Raw genomic sequence first — 23,868 nt, forward strand, 5'->3', positions numbered from 1 at the left:
TACACAGCCCTAAAAGCAAGGCATTTTTAGCATCTTGGGGTTTATCAGTCGTCTTCCTTAAAACAAGCAAGTGGACAGTCTATAGGAGAACCAGTTATTCCAAACGTGATGAAGCCACCACAAAGGAACAGCCTTTAGATGAAAAAATCTTGATCCTGGCAGGAAAGGATGAGCGTTATGGTCAGGCTCAAATACGTACCAGAAAGCTGTGAGGGTCTGGAAGTTGATGGTCTCCAGCACGTGCTCAGGAGCATTTAATTCCAACAGCAACATGATGAAAATGCGATGGTAAGGAAGTTGCTGAAACTCACTCTGCCGAACGTCATGGTCTTGCAGAAGAACTCCCACAACAATACCGAGAACCTAAAGAGATTCAGACATTTCAGTGGTGACAGCAAGAATTCCTTTGCACGTCAGACTATAGCTAATCCTTTAACAATCAGTAAAAAAAATTAAATAAATAGATCAGTAGATTCTAACAAGAACTAAAAGTTCTATTTCTTGGAAGCATTATGTAAATTTCTATTATAATCTGTATCAGCAGCTCCAAACCACTATACTTTGCTCTCCCTGTCCCATGGATCACAGTCACGATGACTGACTGGGCAGTGCTGGAAGGTGTTAGGGAGTTAAGAACACCTAGCCATAAACCAAGGAGTGTAAGAGGGCAGGCAAGTCCTCAAAATCAAGGCAGACACCCAGGAATCACCAACCTTATCCACGCTTTCTAATGCCTCAAAGAACAATAGTTGACTTTTTTTTTGTTTCAAGGCAGAGAGGCGAGTTTCAGGTTTGTTTGATATGAAATCTCTGTGAATGAGGAAGTCACCTCGCATCCTGATGAAACTCCAAAGTTTCGGTTCAGTGACCAACCTGATAAAGGCCTCCTCTGATAACACAGGCTACTGCTAAAATAAGGTCTACATTTCCCATTTATCAGCTAAGAGCACTCCAAATTACGCCCTTTAAATGCAACAAGTAGAAAAAGGCTTCCCGACCTTGTTCAGGAGGTTGATCTTTGTCACTGTGTTGGTCGCCTCCCCCGAGTGCTTCACCAGCAGCGCGATAAGTCGCACAAAGGCATCCAGATTGTGGTAGCACTTGGCTCGAATCATGGTGGGGTTGGCAGCAGGGTTGTGCTGTTGCTCGGCCTGAGCCCGATAGCTGATTTCAACGCACATTTCCGTGCAAAGGCGGAAAAAGCGGGTGATCAGGTCATCTGTTTTCAGGATCCCTTGCTGGTGCATCTGTCCGGGAGAGGAGAAAATGTCAGAACCACAACCACAGAAAGTTCATTTTACAACTCATTTCCAACAACACACACTTTACAAAGCACCCATCTTGCCTGGCACAATTACTTTTTACCCCACTCTCAAGAAAGACGGGCACAAGCTATTTCTGCTACTTTTTCCCCCCAAGATGAATATTTTTAAGGCAACTTGAGGGTGGCAACACAATTTCAGCAAAGACATTTAGTCCCAAATAGAGTCTTTTTGATCCCAATTCTTTCCAACCATCAGCATAGCTGAGGAGCCTGCTGAGTATCAGTTCTGCCACCAGCAGAACATACGTACACATATATATTTATATAAAAAAAGAGACCTCCTTTTGTAACCCACAGTATTAAAAGCCATCAAAACAAAACAAATTACACTGCAGGAAGCCTCTGGGTTTTGAATAAAACGTCTTTCTTCTAAACTCCCACTGCACAGACTTGAAGCAACAGAAATAGCAGAATTGCCAACTCTTGGGGAAATTCTAGTATTTCTGGAGAAACTTTTTTTAAAAAATGAATTCATGTATCTGCCTTCAGAGTTCTGTGCTCCTTCCTGTGCTAAGGACCAGTGGAGAGGAAGCAACACTTGATTTAAGCATCCAAAATTATGGTCATTTAAGCTCAGTAATAAAACAACTGTTTAATGCAGTTATTAAAAAAATCCTCCTTTAAAACCCATAGCTAAAGCCTGTAAGGAAAAAAAATTAAATATATAAACGCTGCACTTTGATATATTTCAATTGCTATTTCAAGTCTGATCAAATACGTACAAGAAGTAAGCAAACAAGCGTGATGTAAGAGCGAAGCAGGACAAAAGCACACTATTATCAGCGCATGATACTGAAGCAGGCTTTACATTTAAGGTATAAAAAGGAGTGAGGTAAATAGAGAAAACTTTTTTTTTTTTTTTTAAAGTGGGTTTAACACAAGACCCGTTAAAAACATTCAAAAGAGATGCTATGAGTAGAAGTCAGACCTACAGAAAGCTGGCTCCAAGCCAGCACGCAAGGACACTGAAGTCACATGAAAAAAAAATAAAGCACTGCGTCGGTCAAGATCTTTAAGGGATACTTTCTTTTTGTTAGTAGCTGCAAAACCTGTAGCGTTTCTGTGGCATTAGCACAGAAATTTAAAGAGAACACAATGCAAATAGACTAAGTTGGGAGCTTCCTTGCAGCCGCAGCCAAGGAGCTGCCGGGAATGCAGTTTTAGGAAGGTGACTGCAGATACACAGGGAGTTTGTGACCACATGTGTTGGGCTACTGAGGGCATCTCCCTTCTGGGCCACACCTGGAGGGCAGATGTTTGCCATTCACCACAGCTAGTAAAGTGCATGGGATTGAAAGGTTGGAGGCTGTTTACATTTAGGCACCACTTTAGCTAATGAAGTTTCAAGTCTTTCCTCACTCTAATGATTCCAGTTAGAAAAAGGATTCCCTCATTCATGTGGTCTGAAAAAATTCACCTGCATCTCCATCTATTAACAATTTCCTTCTGTAGGTTGTCCGAGCTTTTACTGTCACCCATAAGGAGCAACACTCAGTCACGCTTCATTACACAGCTGTTAGAGCATGTCAGAACTATTCCCATCTCAGCCAAAATTCTTTTCCCCCCAGACTTAGCCCAAAACTCATGGTCTGAAGCGACAGCTTGTTCCTACAGTAGCTGGAGAACATGATTTGGTGAAGGACAGGGGTTTCTATGAGCTTTACCATTAACAATAGTCAAAATTTTGATAGTCAACTGTCAAGTTTCAAAAGGATGCCTAACATGGGTTATAACACTGCTTTAAAAATGGAGGGCATCACACCCTACTTATGTTGAATAAAAAGCACCTTTCTTTCCAAAAGCTCTACCTGTCCAACAAACGCAGAGAACGCTTTGGTACTGTCACGGCCCGCCGCAGCGGAGTGGTAGAGGTTCACCCACTCCCTCAGCAGGTATTCAGCCTTCTCCCTCAGACCCGGTGGATCATCGTACTCCGAGGCTTGGGAAATTCCCGAATGCATCATGAAATTGGGACCTCCGTGAGCACGGTCAATCATGGCTTCGTAATTTGATCGGACCACTTCCATCAGCTGGGGTAATCTAAGGCAACAGAGCAGAGCAAGAGCAGGGTTAGAATTTCTCCTCCTCCCCCCAGAAGGGGCGGGAACTGGAAGGTCAGTCAAATATAGTTGGAAGAAAGCAAATTATTTCTTATACTACATCTTCGTATCTGCCAGTCCTCGACGGAATAGCAGAAATAAGTCATGAAAGCAGATACATTTATGATGAAAGAAGGAACACTGAAGACATACAAGCTTTGAAGTTCTGCTCCAATTCATAGAGCAACGTGCTGCGACAAAGCACCACGTGTAACAGAAATGCCTTCACTTTCGCAGACTTTGGAAGCCCTAAAATGCTCTGAGATAGTGAGATGCCAGCGTTAAACAGCCTGACTAGGGCTCTCCCAAGCTCCAGTCCACGTCCCTCTCAAACACAGCAGCAAGTGCTGCCACCTTGGTAACAGGGAGCCTGCAAGTCCCACAGGTATTTCCAGGTGCTGCCCAGTTATCTGGTGGTGGATACACAAGCCACACGAGATTGGGGGGTGATTGCTTCGTAGATTCTTAACACAAAACTGTCTAAAGAAACAGAAAGGATTGTCTAATTTGATTAATTGCTTGTGATAAAGAAATAACCATATTAACACCTAGATATTTAGAATTTAAACAGGTAAGAATACTGCCTAAATTGGAGACAAAGGAGGAATTCAAGCGAGTTTCTCACAGTATCACACTATTTTGGAGCACAGTGCACAGACAGACTTTCCCACTCAAGCATTCAGTTTGACATCATGCTGCAGCTGCCTCTATTTTGACATAAAATCAGCACAACTAAACGACAGTGACAGTTTAAACCAACACAGGACTGCAGCCCTAGAGAGAGTTGAAAGCTGTATGATTGAGTGATACGAGACGTTGCCTATGTAACATTTCAAATCATAAAGGAGCCTGTGAGAAGTAAAGTATTGCAGAGTGTTTCAATCTCACCCTTCTGGGGCGTTTCCTCTGGAATGAGCGTTAATCCTCATGAGTGTCTCAATGGTGTGAAACAGATCCGCCTCCGTTACGTGGGCGACGCTCCTCTCATCCACCAACAGGATCTTTACCAACTGCATGGCAAAGGCCACAGCCATGTAGTTCAAGCCGTTCTCCATCGACTGTCAACACGAAAAGGGCAATTAAACCACAAATCTTATGGTGGGATGGCCGTGACTCTTCTCTGAAAGAGGAGGCTGCCTTTACCTGTGCCAAGTGAAGGTCGTACTGCTGCATGTTGACGAGGTGATTGCGGATTAGCAGCTCCACAGCTTCCACGTTGTACTTGTACTCATCTCTACATTCAATCAGGCACCTGAAAATTGGGCTTCTTTTAACGAGCATACTTAAACAACACAGCTTAAGCAAAGCAACTCAAATCTAACACTTCAGAAACTGTGCCGTTCACTGTGATTCATGACGGCTCCAAAAGAAGCCTCTTCTAGAGCATTCTCTAATACTTTTGGGTTCAGAAACAGTCAGCAGCCTCAAGCATTTGTTGGGTCACAACAGCCCTTCAAGAGCTTCACTTTATTCAGTGTAAGCAGCCTCTCTTCTGAGGACAAAGCAGCGTATCTGATTAGCTGAAGCACTAGCACTTCTGCTGCAGGCATATGCCATGTCACCTTGTTTGTGACAGCACGTAGAGACATTCTCTGTAAAATGAGGTAAAAAATCCCAGAGCATCTCTAATGTGTAATTTTATTAAAGATTCCTATCACGTTCGAGGATGAAGGAGCGTTAATCAGAAGATCTAGCTACTTTTGACCAAAAAAAGCTGGTTATTTTTTTGTCTATCCAAATTGCAGCAATGCAAAAATATTAACAGGCAAGTGATTCAGAATAACACAGTAACTCCCAAAAGATGATGAAAGCTACAGCAATGTTCTTATTGTCTCAAAACTGACCTCGTAATTTGTTTATTACACCACGGAGATCCGTACGCACGGCCGTCCTGCAGAGCCTTCAGCACAAGCAGGTGACACTCACGGTAGCGAAGCAGGAGGTCGGCATCTGCCCCACTGGTGGCATCCAGTAAGCCCTCTACAGCCTAGAACAGATGCAACCTGTTAGCAGAGGAGAAAACAAGTCCTCTTCCAAATCTTCTGCAGATTAGACAAGCAAGAGTTATCACCAGAAGACTCAGCAGACATGTAAAAAAAACAATTTAGTTATTGTGCTGACCCTTGATAAGGACAGGTGAGATTTTGTGAGCTATGACGGCATCTACACATTCCCTGTACACAGCTGGGCTACCACTAACAAGCTTCTGGGCTCACTATGCCCCACCGGTTTTATATACGCACCAAGTAGTATTAAAGGCTGCGTGAGTTTGTGCTGCAGCTTCTGTAAACCGGTGCCTCCTCATGAGTAGTTCCACACAAAGCTCACAAAAAAATACCTGGAAGAATATTTACAGAACCTGCCAGAGGTCAGCTCTCGGGTTCTTTAGACAAAGAGCTGCAGCACTCAGAGATGCATCTGTGCATCTACAGCAAACGGAAGATGAGTCTAATGGGGGCAGCACATTTTATGTGGTCAAGCCCTAGTCAGGACTAGATCCTTTAATAGGTACAAGCACTATCAGTCAAGAACAAAGAGCCTCCCTTGAAGTGGTTTCCAGTTTCTGGTTACTTTTGTTTTGCCGCTGTTCTTGTATCCTGGTACAGAGAGCTCGGCGTCCTTCCACTGTACTCAAAGGGACCATTTTCCACATCCCTCACCATACTCTGCGCTACTGCAGCACTGTCACCAGCTCAGCTTGCAGAGCTCACAGCAACACCCCCCAACTGGTACCGTCTGCTCCTTCTGGCTGGGATGGAGTTAATTCTTTTCACAGCAGCCCGTATGGTGCCGCGCTTTGCATTTGCAGCTGAAACAGCGCTGGCAGCGCAGCAGTGTTTTGCCAAGAACAGCATCAAGGCTTTCCCTTCCCCGCTCTGCCTCCCCCACCAGCGGGTAAACTGGGGGATGGGCAAGAGGGTGGGAAGCAACACGGCCAGCCCCAAACCAAATAAAGGGATATTCCATGGCATATGACATCATGCTCAGTGATAAAAGCTCCGGGGAAAGAGGATGAAGGGGGGCATTCATGGTTATAATGTTTGCCGTCCCAAGCAAATGTTACTACTGAAGCCCTGTTTTCTGAAGAGTCACCAGACATTTGCCTGCTGATGGGAAAGAGCGATTTTTTTGTTTGGTTTGTGCACACAGCCTTTGCTTTCCCTACTAAACTGTCATAATCTGAATGAAGAAGTCACCTTGCCTTCCCTCTATTTTCTCCCTGTTCTGCAGGAGAGCGGAATGAGCAGGCAGCGGGATGGAGGCTTGGCTGTTGGCCAGGGTGAGCCCACCGTGCATAGTCATTTATAGGTTACTGCAAAATACAATGTGTGTCACTATAAATCCAGTACTATACCTATGAGGGCAGTTCAAACAGCCTCCAAATCATCCTGAAATCAGACTATTCTGGAGCACAAGAGCTCTCTAGTTGCCCTACCTGAACAAAACTCCCCTGAGTCCCAGGATTCTGTACCCGCTTCTCCCCACCGCAGCCTGGCCACTGCGTGTACCCGACGTCAAGTGAACACCACGGCCCTCTTCCAATTATATTTACTGAATTTCCAAAGACAGTGATTGTTCACCAAGCAAGTTCCACAGGATGCAGGAAGACAGAGTCACCAGCAAGACAATCCACAACCCAGGTGAGTAATAAACACTCGGTGAGTTGTTCCAGGAGAAGTCGTTAATGCTCACCTTCTGCAGTAGTCCCAGCGCAGCAATCGCATCCCGGGAGTTACGAGCCACTACCACGGCCTCCAAGAGACTGCGCAACGCTTGAGCTTGAGGATTCATGGCCAGGGTGTGCGGAATGGACTGCAGGTGCTGCTCCAGTTCTGTCATGCATTTGTCATAGATCTGCGCTACATCATCTGTAGCCCAAGCTTGCTGCTTAAGAGAAAGTGGAGTGAGTGATTTTTGCAAGGATTGTATTTGTGAAACTCAAATACTGATTGACTCTTCTGCTTCAGAAATTGTAGCATCCGGGATTCAGACCTCTACAGTGTTGTGGTTACTTATGCTGGCATTTTAAATACACAAATGCGAGCCAATTAAGCCATGGAAATAACTAGCAAACAATTCTAGCAGTCCTTAAGACCAAGTATGCAAAAACCTGTTCATTATCTCAAAATCCATGCTTGCCATCCATGATCTTCCCACAGAAGTAACCTGAGATTTGAATGAAATGTTTCACTGCTACTAAAACTACATGTAGCAATCATAACTTGCAGATTTTTTCCCAGTTCGGGTTACAAACTCCTAGGAATAGATATAAGTTTTACACGGCCATTAGTTTAACATCAGGATTAATGCATCTTTCAACCACTATTCCCAAGCAATACAAATGCCTGATTCGTACTAGTCTTCTAGCAGAGGAAACAAGTTCTGCAACGTTCACCAAAAGGGCTATAGTACTCTCAAGCCGATTAATTCAGAAATCTCTACCTTCATAGGCTGAGCCAAGAATCCTGTGGGCTGAGTTAAGTCATTGGTAGGCAAGAAGCCAGGGACATTGCGTGCAAACTCTTCATAAACAGCCAGCTGTTTTGGGTCCACACCTCCAACCTTTGCAACGACAAGAACAGGCATTAACCGCATTGTTAAGCGCCTTGGCAATAAGAAATGAGGGTAGTCTGGGTGACAGGTAGCTGCTCAGTCACATTCTTAAAGAGAGCGGCCTAGACATCAAGAAGCAGCATTCAGCTGCTCTGCACCGGGCTCCTCTCTCTCCTGCCACATCTCCTAACAAGAATTTGGCTCTGTAACTACAACTCTCATTCCCAGAAACAGGAATAACTGAATACTGGCTTCACACGTGTCTGACTCACAAGAAAAATGCTCTGCTGAGAGCACATGGTATGTCCTTTAAGGGAAGAAAATAGAAAGGAGACAAGACAACGAAACAGACTAATCATCTTTCAGTGAAAGAACAGCACAGGACAGTAGACAGGACTTCTCATGTCCTCAAGGAATTGAGAAAAATGATATGAACACTCATTTTGGAACAACATATTCACGTGCTTCCATCGCTAACCAAACTAGTAGTAGGTTAGATGAGACTAACAACATACAGCATCGCTCAGCTGAAGCTGCGCCATCCACTTTTCACGATCACCATGGGGAGAAGAGCAGCATCAGAAGAGAACTCAGTCCGTTATCCTCACCTTTAGCCTGATCTGTTCTGGCATCCGCTCAGCCTGGTAAGTTAACACAACAGGATCACAGTACCGGCGACCCTCTTGTCTAGCGTGTTTTCTGAGCTCAAATTCCTGGGGGGGGAAAGAAAAACCCAAAACACATTGAATTTTAGACACTGAGTCTGGATGTATATGAGCACATGTGATGCATCTAAAAGGCAGCAGTCCCATACTTACAGTCGCAAGCCTCTTGTCCATCTCGGGGCCTGCCTTTTCCACTGCCGTCTTCTGGATGAAGCAGCACGCCAGCTCACAGTTATCCTGCGCTAACTGGGCAGCTGCCTGCTCCATCATGTCTCTCTGCTGTGGGGAGGCTGCCTATTGAAAACCACAACAATCAGTAAAGGCTGTAAATTCTCCCTATCTATAACTAGCCTTAAAATCTGCACCACTGCCTATACAGAATACCAGCAATCAAAAGGAATGCTCTCAGGAATGTGCTCTCTTTGCATGGAATATACAATAATCAATTTAATTTTGCATAGCTTTGAATAAAACATGTAGGCAAGACAACAATAAAGACTTTCAACAAGGAACAAAACAGCAGGAGGTCCTCCATCTTCTCCACCAACCTGTCTCCAGGGCATAGAAATAAACCCCCGCTTTAGACTGCTGCACATGCAAGAGATGCTAATGCAGGAAAAGCAAGCCTCGCATCACAGCCTAAAAGTTTTTCCACTTCTGTAATCAAAAGATATAAGGGTGCGTCACTAACAACGCAAAACAGTAGCCCTTTTTCAGTGGCTTCCCTTTCTGATACACATTTTCTTCTTCCCTTCTTGGAGGCTGCTTTAAGAAGAACCCTCAACAGATGGACTTATTTTCCAGGGTGCAAAGGAGCAACTTCCACTGGAACTGGAATACACATAAAAATGCAAAAAGTTCAATCTACTTGGATTTTCCTGTCCATTAAGATCTACCCCTCCTTCATTATTTCCTGGAAACTACACTGCTGCTTTCAAAGAAAAGAAATCCTTACTTGTTAACCCACTTCATACAGTAAGCCAGATGTGAATTTTTAGATGTCTTGTACAGCACTTTTTCTGCAACACGATGTTTTCTGTAATTACCCCTTAAGAAAACTTCTTTGGATTACAACTGGCCCTTTATCAATGCTGTATGTTTTCACAGACAATAAAACCTGACTACTACGTCATAAACGCTATGAAAATGTAACATTTTGAGAACACCACAACACACAGCACTAAGTCTTCCACAAAACTCAAATTCCTTTTGCTTACACACGTTCTTCGGTGGCACATCATAGCTGGTAGATGTTAAGCAGCTCTACCACCACTCTGTGTTCACCCCACCTCAAAAAAGCAAGTGTCACATTTCTACCTTCTCGTACCCCTCAAAAAACAACCAGCATTTTCCTAACCACTTCCCTCACTGAACTGCAGTCGCATATATGAACCACACCAAGACTACACACCGGAGAAATATTTGTGCCCTCCCTACCAAAAGGACAACAGGGCTTTCTCTTACGGTTACTAAAAGGAAGGTAGTGGTCTTCAATTTTCTTAATCCCCAAAAGGACAGCAATGTCTTCATCTTTCCAAGATCCTTACGCTCTTGTGTCTGTTGCCGACACTGATGGCAAGTACAGCAAGTTTTCTGGGTAGCAACTGCTTTTCTGGCCAGCAGTTCACAAACTCTGTTCCATCAAGCCGAGAAGGGGAAGCTAGCACTAAACTCAAAATTTGTTCATAAAGAGATCTGAAAATATCCTCTGGAACACCCAATGAATTAACAAACTGCACAGAGAAGTCTTGGCTATGTATCTAACAGCACAAGTAAATAAAAATCTGCCTGAAACACACATGCCTGCTGAGACAGCTGACATCAACAGAAAGTCCCAGAATCAACTCAGCCAGAAACACAGAATGGTTTGGGTTGGAAGGGACCTTAAAGACTATCCAGTCCCACTCCCTGCCCTGGGCAGGGACACCTCCCACCAGACCAGGTTGCTCCAAGCCCCCTCCAACCTGGCCTTGAAGCCCTCCAGGTTGCTCAAAGCCCCCTCCAACCTGGCCTTGAACCCCTCCAGGGATGGGGCAGCCACAGCTTCTCTGGGCAACCTGGGCCAGGCTCTCACCACCCTCACAGCAAAGAAGTTCTTCCCCACATCTCATCTCCATCTCCCCTCTTCCAGTGTCAAACCCTTCCCCCTCCTCCTATGGCTCCCCTCCTTCATCCAGAGTCCCTCCCCAGCTTTCCTGGAGCCCCTTGAGGGACTGGAAAGGGCTCTAAGGTCTCCCCGGAGCCTTCTCTTCTCCAGGCTGAACCCCCCCAACTCTCTCAGCCTGTCCTCAGAGCAGAGGGGCTCCAGCCCTCCCAGCATCTCTGTGGCCTCCTCTGGCCCTGCTCCAACAGGTCCATGTCCTTCTGATGTTGGTGGCTCCAGAGCTGGACGCAGTACTCCAGGTGGGGTCTCCCCACTCTAGCTTTTCTACCTCAAGACCCACAGAAAAATAAGCACCTCAAGGTTTCTGTGATGTGATCAAACCGGGGAGAACATTGAGGCAAAATAAAAAGGTAGTCAGGAAGTTTGTGTGCAATATAGTAAAATCCACCTTACAGGCCTAACTCTTTGCCACGAGCTGTTATTTCAGTACAATTTTTTCCACTATCATTCCACAAGAGTCATGGGACACTTGTCCACTAAATTCACGTCCAAGCTCATTAAGCCATGTAATTAATAAGCCTACAGCGCGGAGAGCTAATTTGCTCATGCTGGATGTCTACAGTCCTGTAGGCTGGAAATAAGCTTCAGCTGACACGACTCTTACCCGCAGCGCAGTAGCAAAACTATTTTTCAAGTTGGTAGCTATGCTCATCAGCAAGGGTTCCCTGCAGGTAATCATGGCCATCCCCGCAGTCAGGTTCCGCATCATATGGTGAGCGGCCACACGCATCCGTGACTCCTCGGAATCCAGCGCAAAGTCCTTCCTGACGATCTGCTCACAAGTCGTCATTGCTATCTTAATGGAGCGATCGACCACCGGATGGACCAGCTCTTGCACCGCTCGCTCGATGGCCTGTCGCACACACTGCTTCAGCTGCGGGTGGGCTTGGAACAGTGGAATCTGGAGGAGGATTGGGAAAGTGAAGTGAGAATAAAGTAATTTGAATCCCATCTACCCCAGGCATTCACATTTTCTGACCTAATTTCAGTTTACTGTCATAGCCTGTCTACAGCGTAGCGCTCCTGTCTTCCACATGCAGCTTTTACAACGTTGTTAATTCTGAAACTGGGACATATGACCACTTTTCTTCCCAAGTTGCAGCTGAGCATAATACTAAGGTTAAGTCAAGAGCAAAAGTCACACTTAAGGAGCACAGAAGCTCCTTTTAAGCTTAAATCCCAACAGCAACCATCCCAACTGACGCTTACTGCCAGAAATAAATGGCTACTAATGTAAACATCACAGCAAAAGATCACTTGACCATGCGAAATTTTGTTCATGTAACTACTAACCATCCCTAAAATTCTCCATTTGATTACTCATTCACGCTCACTCTCCTCTCACCCTGGAGAGAAGTTGACTCTCCAGTAACTTCGACTTATAAAACGATGCTCCCACCGGTTGAGATCTGTGGCAACGCTGGTGACAAGAATTCTTTTAGCAAACCACATCAGCTCTAAAACATACCGTTGGATTTAAGGTAATATGTGGAGCCAACCCTCCTAAAGAGTAGACATTGATGTCGTGATAACTGTACTGGGGCTGGGGAGGAACCGTGGCTGTACAAGTGGTGCTGGTGGCCGGAGTGGTAGAAGCAGCTGTGGAACACAAGAAAGTTTGTATTGAACCGTTACTGAAAAGCAATATTGGAAGTATAACACTCTCATTTAAACCAGCAAGCGACCAAGAAAAAAAAGTTTGATCGTGAAGCCTCCTAACTTTATCAAGCAATTTTTATTGTCCGTTTTCCCCAATGATAAGTACCAAACTGGCTTTGGCACATTTTAACAGAGCTGTTTGTTACAACAGTTTAGCCCCTGATGTCTTGTTAACAGATCATGCTGCCTCACTCCTTTCTAAGGAGGTGCTACACACAGCACACATAGAAATAGTCCCCAGGATGGCTTCCATCCCCTTCCCATCTCCAAACTCCGTGCTTCCAAGCACTCAGCAATGTTACAGTAGGGTATGGAGCTTCCCATTCTTCTTTGCAATAGCATGACCTGTCTTATTAAAACATATTGTTGGTTCTGGGTTCTATTTGGAATGTACTTACTAGTTGTTGTGATGGGTGGTAGTTCTTCTGGTTGCTTCACATCCTTCTTTGGAGCAGAGAGCTGCTCATCCAGGTTTTTCAGACGATCCTTATCTTTCAGGAGACTTCCAGGTTTCAGCTCATTGATGTCTAGCGCGAGGTTCTTGCAAAGCACCTCAATCTCAAACTTCAGATTCAACTGCAAAACAATTCCAGTTTAGGTTATGCCACAAGGAAAATAACCGAAACGCTTACTGGGCACTTGATTCCCAACCCTTCCATTCCAACCCCATGCATTTTATCGACTTTAATAGTGACTGAGGGTTAGGCAAATATCTTGCATCCTGACCTCACAGAAGAGTTTAATCCAAGTTCTACTAAACTAAGCAATGCCCAATTCTCCCCATGCTAAAGCAATGAGAAGTGAAATTTGGTCCTTCACAACAACGTTCTTGACTGGTGTGTCAAGAACACCTCACACTCAGTAGGTATAGAAAAGAAAAAACAGAAGTTTACTTTTAGATCATGTTCTTGATGTAACTCAGCTAAAACATTCATAATGGCCATTGTCCATGGGTTCGGAGGCCTGAAGACCTACGAGAGAGAGAGGAGAGCAGTATTACACACGCTTCTTCAATCATTTGGATAACTTATGACAGGAAATTTTTGAAACACAAACACCTACATGTGTATACAGCCACGGAAAAGTGTGTACAGCTGTAATTAGGGTTGAATTTAGTATTCTGTTTGACTGGAACTAGATTAGGATGCCAGTTCAACATTGAACCAGAAACACAATGACTTTGTCCTTGAGGCATCAGTTCTACATCAAGCAGAACTGACAACAGCTGACTGGGGTCAAAGAGGGGCAGGAGGGGAATTAAAAAAAAAGATAGGAATTAAAAAAAGATAAAAATCAGAGAATAAATAGATCCTAGAACCTCTTCAATGGCATTCTTCCACATCTCAATAGAGTTTTGTTCAGGGATACCACAGTACAGTTCAGTTAACACCATCTATTTCGACTGCAAAAATGCAAGAACTCCTTCACTTTTAAGGCCTTACACCCCTTTTCTTTCTCTCCATGAAATTCAACGTTTTCACTTTGTGAAAAAAGCCAATTACTGTCTAAAAAAAAAATACACCTTACTTTGCCACTTGAGCAATAACTGTCAGCACAGTCACTTACCACACTCCTGACACTGGATTCTAAGACTTTGGCAACAAATGGCACTACATAGAGCAATTCCTGCTGTCCCTTAACGTACGCTTCCAGTAGCAGTGATTTCACATCCAGATCCTGAAAAATACCGTCAACAACTGAAAAGGGGAAGCGGGTGGAGAAAAAGGACAAGCACACTGCAAAAATTCCATTTACGTGCTATTTCCTTATAGGACATACTGGGAAGGCTGAGTCAAAAGAGTCTTTGAATTTTACCAACTGTTAAGCAGCAGTTACTTTCTGAGCGGAGATTTACAGATACACATTTTTACACGGGATTAACGAATTTATTTTGGCAAGAACTTAACTACTAACTTTTCCAACATAAAAAATATTTAGAAGTCTTAAATGACCAACTCTGGAATCATGCTTTTTACTTAGCACCCAAAAAAGAGGCGGCATCAGCAAAGGTAGTAAAATTTCCCAAATACCCCATGCTACTGCATAACAGCATCCAATTCACGCCAAATAAATCTGCAAAGACAGACGCTCACCGTGTGCAAGATGGGCTTATTTTTAGCCAGTGTAATCATTCCCAGCCAGTGACCAAGGTTCTTTAACAAGGAACGGTCTGAGAAGTTGGCGGCAGCTTTATCCGATGTCAGTAGCACCTAATGAAAAAAAAAAAAGCAACTCGAGCAACAACTGGAAGATAATCCGACTCAAAACCAAGTTCAACAGCTGATCTGACTTAAGACGTAAAGTTTTAGAACATTAAGTTCTGAGCTTCAGTCACGTTATGGAGATAATCAAGAGCAGCCTTCACTTCGAGGCAGCGCCCCGTATATCTGCCCTGTAACAATTTCAATGTTCCTTTCTTTCAAGAGGAACAAAAAAAGAGAATTACACTTTTCCAGACCTTACCATTTACTCTGTCAAGAGTGTTACGACTACTCAGTACAGTGTAACTCAAAGGCAATGCTTCCTTAAAGAGGTTCATCACAGACCTGAAGGCTACAGTTTGCACTTCTTGGGAAACCATTTAATTCTCATTTCGAGACTCAGATCATGTCACTAGTATTCTGCTGCGAGTTCTGTTCCTCCGCTTCAGAGGAGCATCAGCTGAATGGAGCGAGGTCAGCTGCGCTCTAAAGAGCCAGGAGATTCTTTTGCACTACAGCGTAACCCATGGTGGTCAGGAAATTCCACCGACAGGTTTAAAAATAGTGCTCGACAAACGTGTTTCATCTGCTCAACCCTTCTGGGCTGCTTTTTCCTCCTCCTCCCCTTCACATTATCTTAGCTCTCTAGGAAATTCTGGTTGTTACACCCCTACTTTCTAAACCCTCCCCTTCCCCTTTATTCTCCTTTGACCAAAACAGCAAAGAGTGTGTTTACTCTTATCTTTACACTTTCTCCACACAAAAGAACTGGACCATAAGCAGTTTCCCCCTAGGTTATAATCTGCAAGCCTCACACAAATTTAGAGTCCACCTACATAAAGGAATTGAAATGTAGCTTTCCCTTCTCATTATTCCATTCGAATTAAGCCTTTGGTACATTCCTGACTGAAAACAGAAAAATCCTAGTATTCCTAGGGATAACCTGCTAATTAATTTGCAAGCTAGCACGTAGATTTTTGAATGAGATAGTCCATATTTGAAGATCACCACCACAGTAAGCAAACAGCCTCAAGAACAGCACACTTTAAAATGTTTAAATCTACCTAAGTATTAGAAAACTTGCGCTACTCACCTTGATGTTTCTGTAGGTTTCATTCAGAACCATTTTATTAAATTCTGGATTCTTAAGGGTGTCGAGGAAGTTTGAATATAGGCTGTGAAAATTAGGCTCAATACTGACTCTCTTCATCACAAGATACTGTGATACCCAAGGCATGAACTCTTCTTTCACTGTTTCCTTCAATTCTTCAACCTGTTTCCGTAACAGTGGGAAAAGGACACCACAGAAGGTATGAGACGACGACCACAAACTTCTGGGGTGATGTTTCATGTTCAGTTAATTGCTTTTAACACTAAGGTTCTTTCCTTTTTTGAAAAATAGCTATTAAATCAGTGTCTCGTTATCCAAAATGCTGGTCAACCAGTGAAGACTTAATCATAAAATCAGCAAGGCATAACAGTTTATTTCTCCCCCGCTTTTAATTGTTTTACCAGAGAATTGCAAAATAAATGTTGACACCTTACGCGAAAGCCGTCTGTCCACAAGACAGATAGCACAGGCCGCAGCAAATCTGCGGATTTCTTCTGGTTCAGAAAAAACAACCCTGGAATTTCAGCTTGAAATACAAGAGTCCATCATCTTAACCCTGCAATGTCAAATGGCACCCGGCCCATTTATGATGCAAATGTTTGTTTGAATTTGCATTCATGTTTTTCAGAAACTTGCAATAGTATTTTTCAGTACTTTCAAATTATAAAAACATCAGAAAGGACTACCCAGTAATTATTCAGGGTGTCTACTAGAAATGCTTTTCTGAGAACAAAGCATTACAGACATATACTTTAGTACAAAGGATCTGGCTATACGGAAACAAGGAAATTTGGAGGAGAAAGGAGGATTAAGAACAGGTTCCTTTCACCTTCCCCTAAAAAATTATACCTCCAGAGAGGCTCGAGCAGAACGTACCGGAAACTACAATTTCTTTACAGTGTGACATCCTCTAATTTTTTGGAAGTTAGAATTTTTCTAGAAATGCCATGCCCCCACCACTTTAGAATGGATTTTCAGGAATATTTAAAAAAATTAATTTTACTAGTGTTCTTCCATACTTGCCTTCTGTGTCATATTTGACTGAGACAGATTATTGAAGATGAAAGCAATTTTTTCCTGGACGTTCTCTGGAGGTTCCACAATTCTCTCGGTTTGATCTGTTGCTACTAAGAGCGTATCGATGTTGGTAGTATTAATGGAAGGCTGGAAGGAGAACCATAAGTTAAGATTAGACAATACCTAGAAGCAGCATCAAAAGAAACTTTTGCTCTGTCAGGAGAAAAAAGAACTGAGCTTTGTCAGGTGACACCTGCTATCTTGGATTCATTTCCAGCAGTGCTCTAATGAAGCCAAGTGATATTTTTTTTTTTTCACTCTACAAACAACGATCAATACTCAGCAGAAGAATGCTGCTGTACAAAACCCACTTCTAGCCTTTATATTCATGTATAATAGGTGCCACTGTGATGCCAGCATTAGGCTAAGAGCCTTGCGTATACTGTCAGTCTGGAAAAAGTCATCCTACAATAGAGAGCAGGACTTAGCGGTGAGTCTCCAGGAACACTTCAGTGTGGAACCGGGAAGGAGAAATTTCTGAGAAAGAGCAGCAACCATAAGCCAACAGAATGTGACCCATGGCCCTGCAGACACAGGTCTAAACCCAAGGGCTTTACCACCTGCCACACTGCAATTAAGCGGAAAGGAGATACAGTTTTTAAAAGTGTCAATCATAGCTAGAGCTTAAAATTGGGCAATATAAACACCTCAAAATAACATCTACCTGACGTGATCAGGTGTGAAAGGCACAGATAGCTACACTGAGAACCATCCCCCAAAAGTTGTTGGCAACTTCCAGCTACCTTTGACTTACGTATCCTTTAATTTAAGGCGCTTCTTTTAAGTGAACTATAGAGAGACAGTTCCAGGAAGCCAGACAGGCTTGACTTTACAGAGCATCAGTTACCACAGTCACAGCACCCTCAGCGCACGCACGGGATCCAGCGTGCCCCAATGCAATGTGGAACATATAATACTACCGATCTGCCACCCCTCCGATAACTCTGATTAAAGATTTGAAAAACAACACAGCTAGAACCGTGAGGTCAAACGTGATTTAGTGTGCAGTGAGTGTTCTCAAGCCCCAAACAGAATAGCAGCTGCCAACTATTTCAACAGCCTTACTGCAAGTCATGAGCAGAAACGACGGCTCTGTAATTAAAGCCTCAATAAACACGTCTCTACTTGACAACATTGTAATTCTATAACTTTGTGATCAAAATGTCTTCTCTCTACAAAAAACGTTGGTCATATTTTAAAAGATTGTGTGTTTTAGATATAAAATAAGGATCACAGTTTGAAGACCTGTAGTACAGAAATCAAAATGGATTTTTTTTCTGTATGTACTCAATCCAGACCAGCAATTTAACTCCTCTGCTTCTCCAGCGGAGTGACAGAATGCTTACCGGCACGTCTTTCTTGAAGCTGACTCCAGTTGGTCGGGTGATTGTAATGGTTTTTGCCACAGTGGTGGTGGTTGAGGTGGTTACTATAGTGCTGACTTGGCCAGCAAGAGGAGCTTTTGCTGGAACCTGGGCCTGGGCCTGAGCCTGGGCAAGTGCAATACTTCCAGGGGTGGTGATTGAACCCTGCATCTTCACAGGAGGATCTCTGGATTGCTGTCCATATTCTATGTACTAAAACAGGGGGAACAAGCACAGACACAAGTTCACATGCAGCAAGAGAACTACAGCGTGAGCAGTATAAAGGTTTGCCAACAATCTGTAAAATACTTGACGCTAATGCTATTAAGGGAATCTGCAAACTACAATTTTATACCCTTATAAAGCACATCTTGTCACTAATTACTTCCTTTCTTACTGGAGAGGAGCCTCAAGCTCTATCTCTGACTTTAACAGGTTGATGCCAAGCAGCAAGACTCAACACTCTGGGCTCCCCAGTTCAAGAAGGACAGGGAACTGCTGGAGAGGGGACAGCAGAGGGCTACAAAGATGATGAGGGGCCTGGAGCATCTCCCTTAAGAGGAGAGGCTGAGGGACTTGGGTCTTTTCAGTCTGGAGAAGAGAAGGCTGAGGGGGGATCTGATCAATGCCTATAAATACTTAAAGGGAGGGTGTCAGGAGGATGGGGCCGGTCTTTTTTCAGTGGTGCCCAGGGACAGGACAAGAGGAAATGGGCACAAACTTGAATGTAAGAAGTTCCACCTAAACGTGAGGAGGAACTTCTTTCCTGTGAGGGTGGCAGAGCCCTGGAATGGGCTGCCCAGAGAGGTGGTGGAGTCTCCTTCTCTGGAGACATTCCAAACCCACCTGGACACGTTCCTGTGGGACCTGCTCTGGGTGGACCTGCTCTGGCAGTGGGGTTGGACTAGATGATCTCCGGACCCATATCGTTCTGTGGTTCTTAAAATTTTACAGAGCACTACCCAAAACCCCTCAGCCCTCTGGGCCTGGGATAGTAGAGAAAAAAAAAAAAAAAAAAAAAAGGGGGGAAAAGGCTAAGAGAAATGTGTGAGTATGAAGAAACTGGCAACAGAACAGGCAAGAAGTCTTCCCCAAGGACTCTTACAGCTTCACAGGAAACAGTAAAGTCTGAAGTTCACAGTTAACAGCAAAACCACAGTTCTGAAGTAGACAACTAAGATTTTACATCCTCTGAAGTAGCTCCACAGTAGAAAATTAGTTTCATCCCCACTGTAACATATTTACCCAAAAATTTGTAAATCAGACATCTGTCACTTAAGAGATAAGGTCTGAAACTTGGTGAACTTGAGACTGCTACAGGACTTGGCAGCATTGGGTAAATGGCCTCTCTGCCTTCATGTTAGAGCTGGACATTCTTCCTTATTTAGGATTATGGTCTCAAGATCTGGCACTGGGATTAGCTTTTCTGTATTTCTACCAGTGAAAGCACCTCAGAGACAGACACCGTATGATCAACTCTGCTTTTACTCCTTTGACTACACAGTATTTCCATTACTCTGATCAGACCTTCAGCAATGAAATTTTTCTCACCTTTGTCTGGATTACTGTAGCAGGTCTGAGCATGAAACTGTATAAACCCAGCTGAACGAGCACCATTTTAGAAGAAAACTCCAAATCCTTAAGGGACTGGAATGTGAATCCACTGAAGGCTTTAAAACCCTTTGGGCATGGCCCATAAGCACTGGTTGATCACGCAGTTATTTATATTCAGGTGGCTATTTCAACATAAGAATTTATTTATGGAAACAGATTTATGGAAACAGAAGAGGTACCAGACAACCACCGCCACCCTTCCACCCCATCCCATGGCAAAAGCTTTAAGGGAAGGCATTTGACTCTGTGGATGTATTCTATCTAAAAATCGTGACAGCTCAGACTATTTTTCCAAAGGAAAAGAAGAATTTGCTCAAAAGAATTTAAAATCATAGAAAGCAGGTGCGCTAATACAAACACTCACCTCCTGTAAATGATGCGGGAACTGTATAAAGTGACTAATAGAAGCCAAGTGCTGACAATACTGGGGATAGTCCTTCAATCTGTCAGACAAAATACACGTTAGTCAGAAACACATGCCCAGATCAAAACCAGCACTACAGAGAAGTACAAATATAACACTGGGATGTCACTCCTACATCGTATCACGGAATTACTTACTGCTTACAGCAGCTGTGCTATAAACAAAGCATTTTATACAGAGTACTTCTCGTTGCAAAACCCATTTGAAATGAATTCATTTAGCAGCAAGACACAAGGTTTTTTTCACAGCAACTCATCTTACCCTACATTTCAATGCTTCTGAGCGAGCACACAACTGCATTTATATTCAGTGTGTGCAATAAGATTATCGGGCAAGTCATTTCTAGCCTGGCTGAGTGCGTTTTAAACAGCAAACCAGGGTGTCCCTAACACCCAAGAGAGAAGTTTCACCTACGCACATCCATTATTACAGTTCTACTTATGAATGCTAGACCCTGTTACTACTCATTGAGAATAAAATCTTCAAGTCTCACTTAAGATGGTTAAAGAGAAGTAAGATGGTGGCTAAGTCTCATGTATGTCAGCCTTAAGTGTCTTTATTCATTCTCTCCTGCTAACTCCACAGCAACAGCTTTCATTACGGACGAAATACTGCAGGGCAGATGAACTATATAAGGAGAGTGAGGACAGAAGATAACCTACTCCTTGCTTATGAGTCCACACTTCAAGCCCACGCTTTTCCTGGAAGCTTTCTAATGCTTTTCAAGTTCAAGTTATCATCTTCTTCCAGAATGGAGCTCATCCCCATGGGTGTATAGTCCTGCCTACTATGGCAGCCTGCCTTGAGAGTTTCCTTGATCTGCAATCCATTAAAAGCTTTGAGAAAGCTTTTTTTGAGACACTTTTTGCCATACTTGAGATTTCTGTGTAAAACCAAAGTCCTAGAGCTCAGCTCCTAGGCAGTCTTTCAGTACTGAAGAGTGCAAATAGCACCTGTAAAGCTTAATTACCTTCACCCTATTTCTAACAAGCTGACTGAATTATTCACTGAATTATTTTTATACTCAACACTTCACTGAATTATTTTTATAAACAAGTCCACTAAGTAGCTTCAGCATCACAGTTTGTCCCACATTTATACAGATACCGCATTGAACACTTCGATTATTTTTTTTAAAAAGTCACCCTTTAACTAGCAACATTTTGTTTCAGCTCAGCATCTCTTGAAAGTAATCCTGAAAGCTGAGCTGTGTCAACTCCTAACACACATAGACATTCTTGTAGTGCATAATTAGAATGGGTTCAAGGTTAGCAAGGCATTCCATGTAGCGTTACAAGTATTACCAACAACCATACTCACCTATTTTTAAATCTATCTAGTGCAGCGATACCAAAATAGTACATTTTGGATGCAAAAGGCTTTCGTAAGGCTTCAAGAACATAGCGCAGGGCAAGGCCCAGTGCCATATACGTAACCAGTCCTTTCTCTATGATCCCACCGAAGAGGCAGGCTGTTATGTGCAGCTCTTTATCCGGGTACTGGGGAAAGAAACGGTATTCCTCAAACAAGTTCCTCAGCATGCAGTTAAACACTTCTCGTTCCCGTTTGATGTTGGAGTCCTTAAATCTCTGCAGCATTTCCAAGACCTGCAAAGAAATCGGAAGTTGTTACCAACGGATTTGCTTTATTCCAGCCCTTCTGCATCCTCAGGTTTCAAAAGCACTTGCATCTACTACGATAAAATGCACTCCCACAAGCTGAACTGCAAAATAACTGCTTTGAGAAAACCTCATTTTAGCCAGTACTTCACAACAACGACCTTCTCTTCAGACTTTAGTTTTCTCCCCAACTGTCTTCACATAAAACTTTATGACCGCCTACTCCATCGCTTCAAATTAGAAAAATGAAAATTAATGTTCAGTGTCTTCCATAATTTATAACTACACAAATATATTAAAGTAAATTTGAAGCACTTCAAAGAGCAAGTACATCAGGCTGATAATTACTCTCATAGAGACTAACCAAAAATAATTATCAAAGCTCAGACACCTTTATATATTTTTAAGTTGTAGTCATTTTTAGATACTTTAAAAACTAATATATTCCAAGATTTATACAGATTGTTTAAAGGCCCACTTTAGCACTTATTCTGAACACGGAAGTTTCCACTCCACATTAAGCTCTTTCCACTAAGCATCATTTTAGGAGTCTTAACTAGACATCTAAAGTCTTCAGCCCACAGAATTCAAAGCTGAATATCAGGATCAACTGCAAGTTTCCTGTGAAAGCACGCTGTCTTAGAAATATACACCTTCAGCCAAGCATCTACCACTAGCCCTTTATTATCTTCCGATAAAACTAATACACGAAGGAGTAATTACTGCTACAGAAGAACTCACCTCATCCACAGACATGGTGGGATGCGGTGGATGGTTGTAAATACGCTGGAAGTAGCTGTTTGCCTCATCATCTATTTCTTTGCTAAAGTGCTGATTAGCCTCTGGCCACACCTGAGATAAGTCAGCTGTTAAAAAAGGGAACAGGTATCACACTCAGAAAAGCTTCAGGCAGTCAGGATTTCACCTAGTCCTTTTTAACTCTTCCACCAATCTATACAGAACCCGCTGGTTCTCCTAAAACATGGGATATTTAACCTTTCCAGTAGAGAGGAATTGTTATTTAAAAAAAAAAATAATCTGTTTTCAATATGTTATATTTATGCAAAAGAACCGAATCATAAAACAGAATTAATCTCATGCTGTTGTAGCCCTAGAACCTGTTGCACCCCCAGCTAACCTCAACTGATGCCTAAACTAAAGGAAGGTAAACCGGACTAGAACACAGCATGCTACACAACACTAACATGCAGACAAACTTTCACACAAGCTTTCAGGCCAGCCAGGGAGCTTCAAGCATTTTTATATCGAATGCTCAAGCCCAAAAATATAAATCAACAGCATCTGCCTCCACTGTATCCCTGTAGAGATCGGTGACTTTGCTTTTATGGAGGAGCTGTCTAAGGAGACATACGGACTTACAGCAATGTGGAAGGTTTAGCATATGGCTCTGCTTTCTAAAGGCAACATTTGATTGCTTAAACATTTCATTGTGAGCATACTTCAGAGGCATAAATGAGTTAAAGGTAATGGTTCCGTGTTAGGAAGCAAATTACTCCTTCCAAAAACCACCTTCCCACCGACTTTTGTTAGTCTTATTTGTCTCCAGTGTTGCAGTCTAATTTCCTGCTTCACCTCTCAACTTCTGCGCTGCAAACAGGACTGGTACCCAGGCAGCTTTGTTTAACCTTGTTACATCAAAACCAAAGCCACCCTCTTACCAGAAGTGTACAATTCTCTGTAAAAACAACTCTTGTTCAAAACACAGAACAAAAAAAAAAAAAGACACAAGCACACTGTTCATGCAAATCCATAACATTGTATTTTTAAAGTAACAGATTTGTTTTTAATCCCCCCAGGCTACTTAGTGACTTTTTAGCGTAGAAGTTTCAAAGCACCTTTTCCAGACTAACGGCATAAAACTAGAGCCACATTTTTATCATTTCCCACCTAGAGATCCAAGTCTGCCCTGAAGGAAACGCAGATTAACTGCGGAACCGCAGTCACACTTCACAGCCACAGACAACACTACCAC

The 23,868-nt window shown here is 43.1% G+C and overlaps 1 protein-coding gene and 1 non-coding gene across 2 annotated transcripts in view; both read right to left on the minus strand.

Moving 5' to 3' along the window:
* CNOT1 (CCR4-NOT transcription complex subunit 1) overlaps nt 1-23,868 on the minus strand; it is a 60,197-nt gene that overhangs the window by 6,343 nt on the left and 29,986 nt on the right. Inside the window, exons 20-41 of the mRNA XM_074152504.1 lie at nt 22,617-22,741; nt 21,577-21,863; nt 20,197-20,275; nt 18,201-18,431; nt 16,801-16,941; nt 15,760-15,939; nt 14,559-14,675; nt 14,032-14,142; nt 13,359-13,436; nt 12,864-13,041; nt 12,275-12,405; nt 11,411-11,707; nt 8,796-8,936; nt 8,586-8,690; nt 7,867-7,986; nt 7,117-7,308; nt 5,268-5,410; nt 4,567-4,675; nt 4,312-4,481; nt 3,133-3,364; nt 999-1,247; nt 200-363 (exon numbers count right to left, since the gene is read on the minus strand). Of these exons, the coding sequence (XP_074008605.1) occupies nt 200-363; nt 999-1,247; nt 3,133-3,364; nt 4,312-4,481; nt 4,567-4,675; nt 5,268-5,410; nt 7,117-7,308; nt 7,867-7,986; nt 8,586-8,690; nt 8,796-8,936; nt 11,411-11,707; nt 12,275-12,405; nt 12,864-13,041; nt 13,359-13,436; nt 14,032-14,142; nt 14,559-14,675; nt 15,760-15,939; nt 16,801-16,941; nt 18,201-18,431; nt 20,197-20,275; nt 21,577-21,863; nt 22,617-22,741 (3,580 nt within the window). The remainder of the gene's footprint in view (nt 1-199; nt 364-998; nt 1,248-3,132; nt 3,365-4,311; nt 4,482-4,566; nt 4,676-5,267; nt 5,411-7,116; nt 7,309-7,866; nt 7,987-8,585; nt 8,691-8,795; nt 8,937-11,410; nt 11,708-12,274; nt 12,406-12,863; nt 13,042-13,358; nt 13,437-14,031; nt 14,143-14,558; nt 14,676-15,759; nt 15,940-16,800; nt 16,942-18,200; nt 18,432-20,196; nt 20,276-21,576; nt 21,864-22,616; nt 22,742-23,868) is intronic.
* On the minus strand, nt 15,097-15,235 carry LOC141468063 (small nucleolar RNA SNORA46). The gene has a single exon (XR_012463357.1). It is a non-coding gene; the product is annotated as a small nucleolar RNA SNORA46 (small nucleolar RNA).

The sequence above is a fragment of the Numenius arquata genome, chromosome 8 (genome assembly GCF_964106895.1).
Source record: "Numenius arquata chromosome 8, bNumArq3.hap1.1, whole genome shotgun sequence".
Taxonomy (NCBI): Eukaryota; Metazoa; Chordata; class Aves; order Charadriiformes; family Scolopacidae; genus Numenius; species Numenius arquata.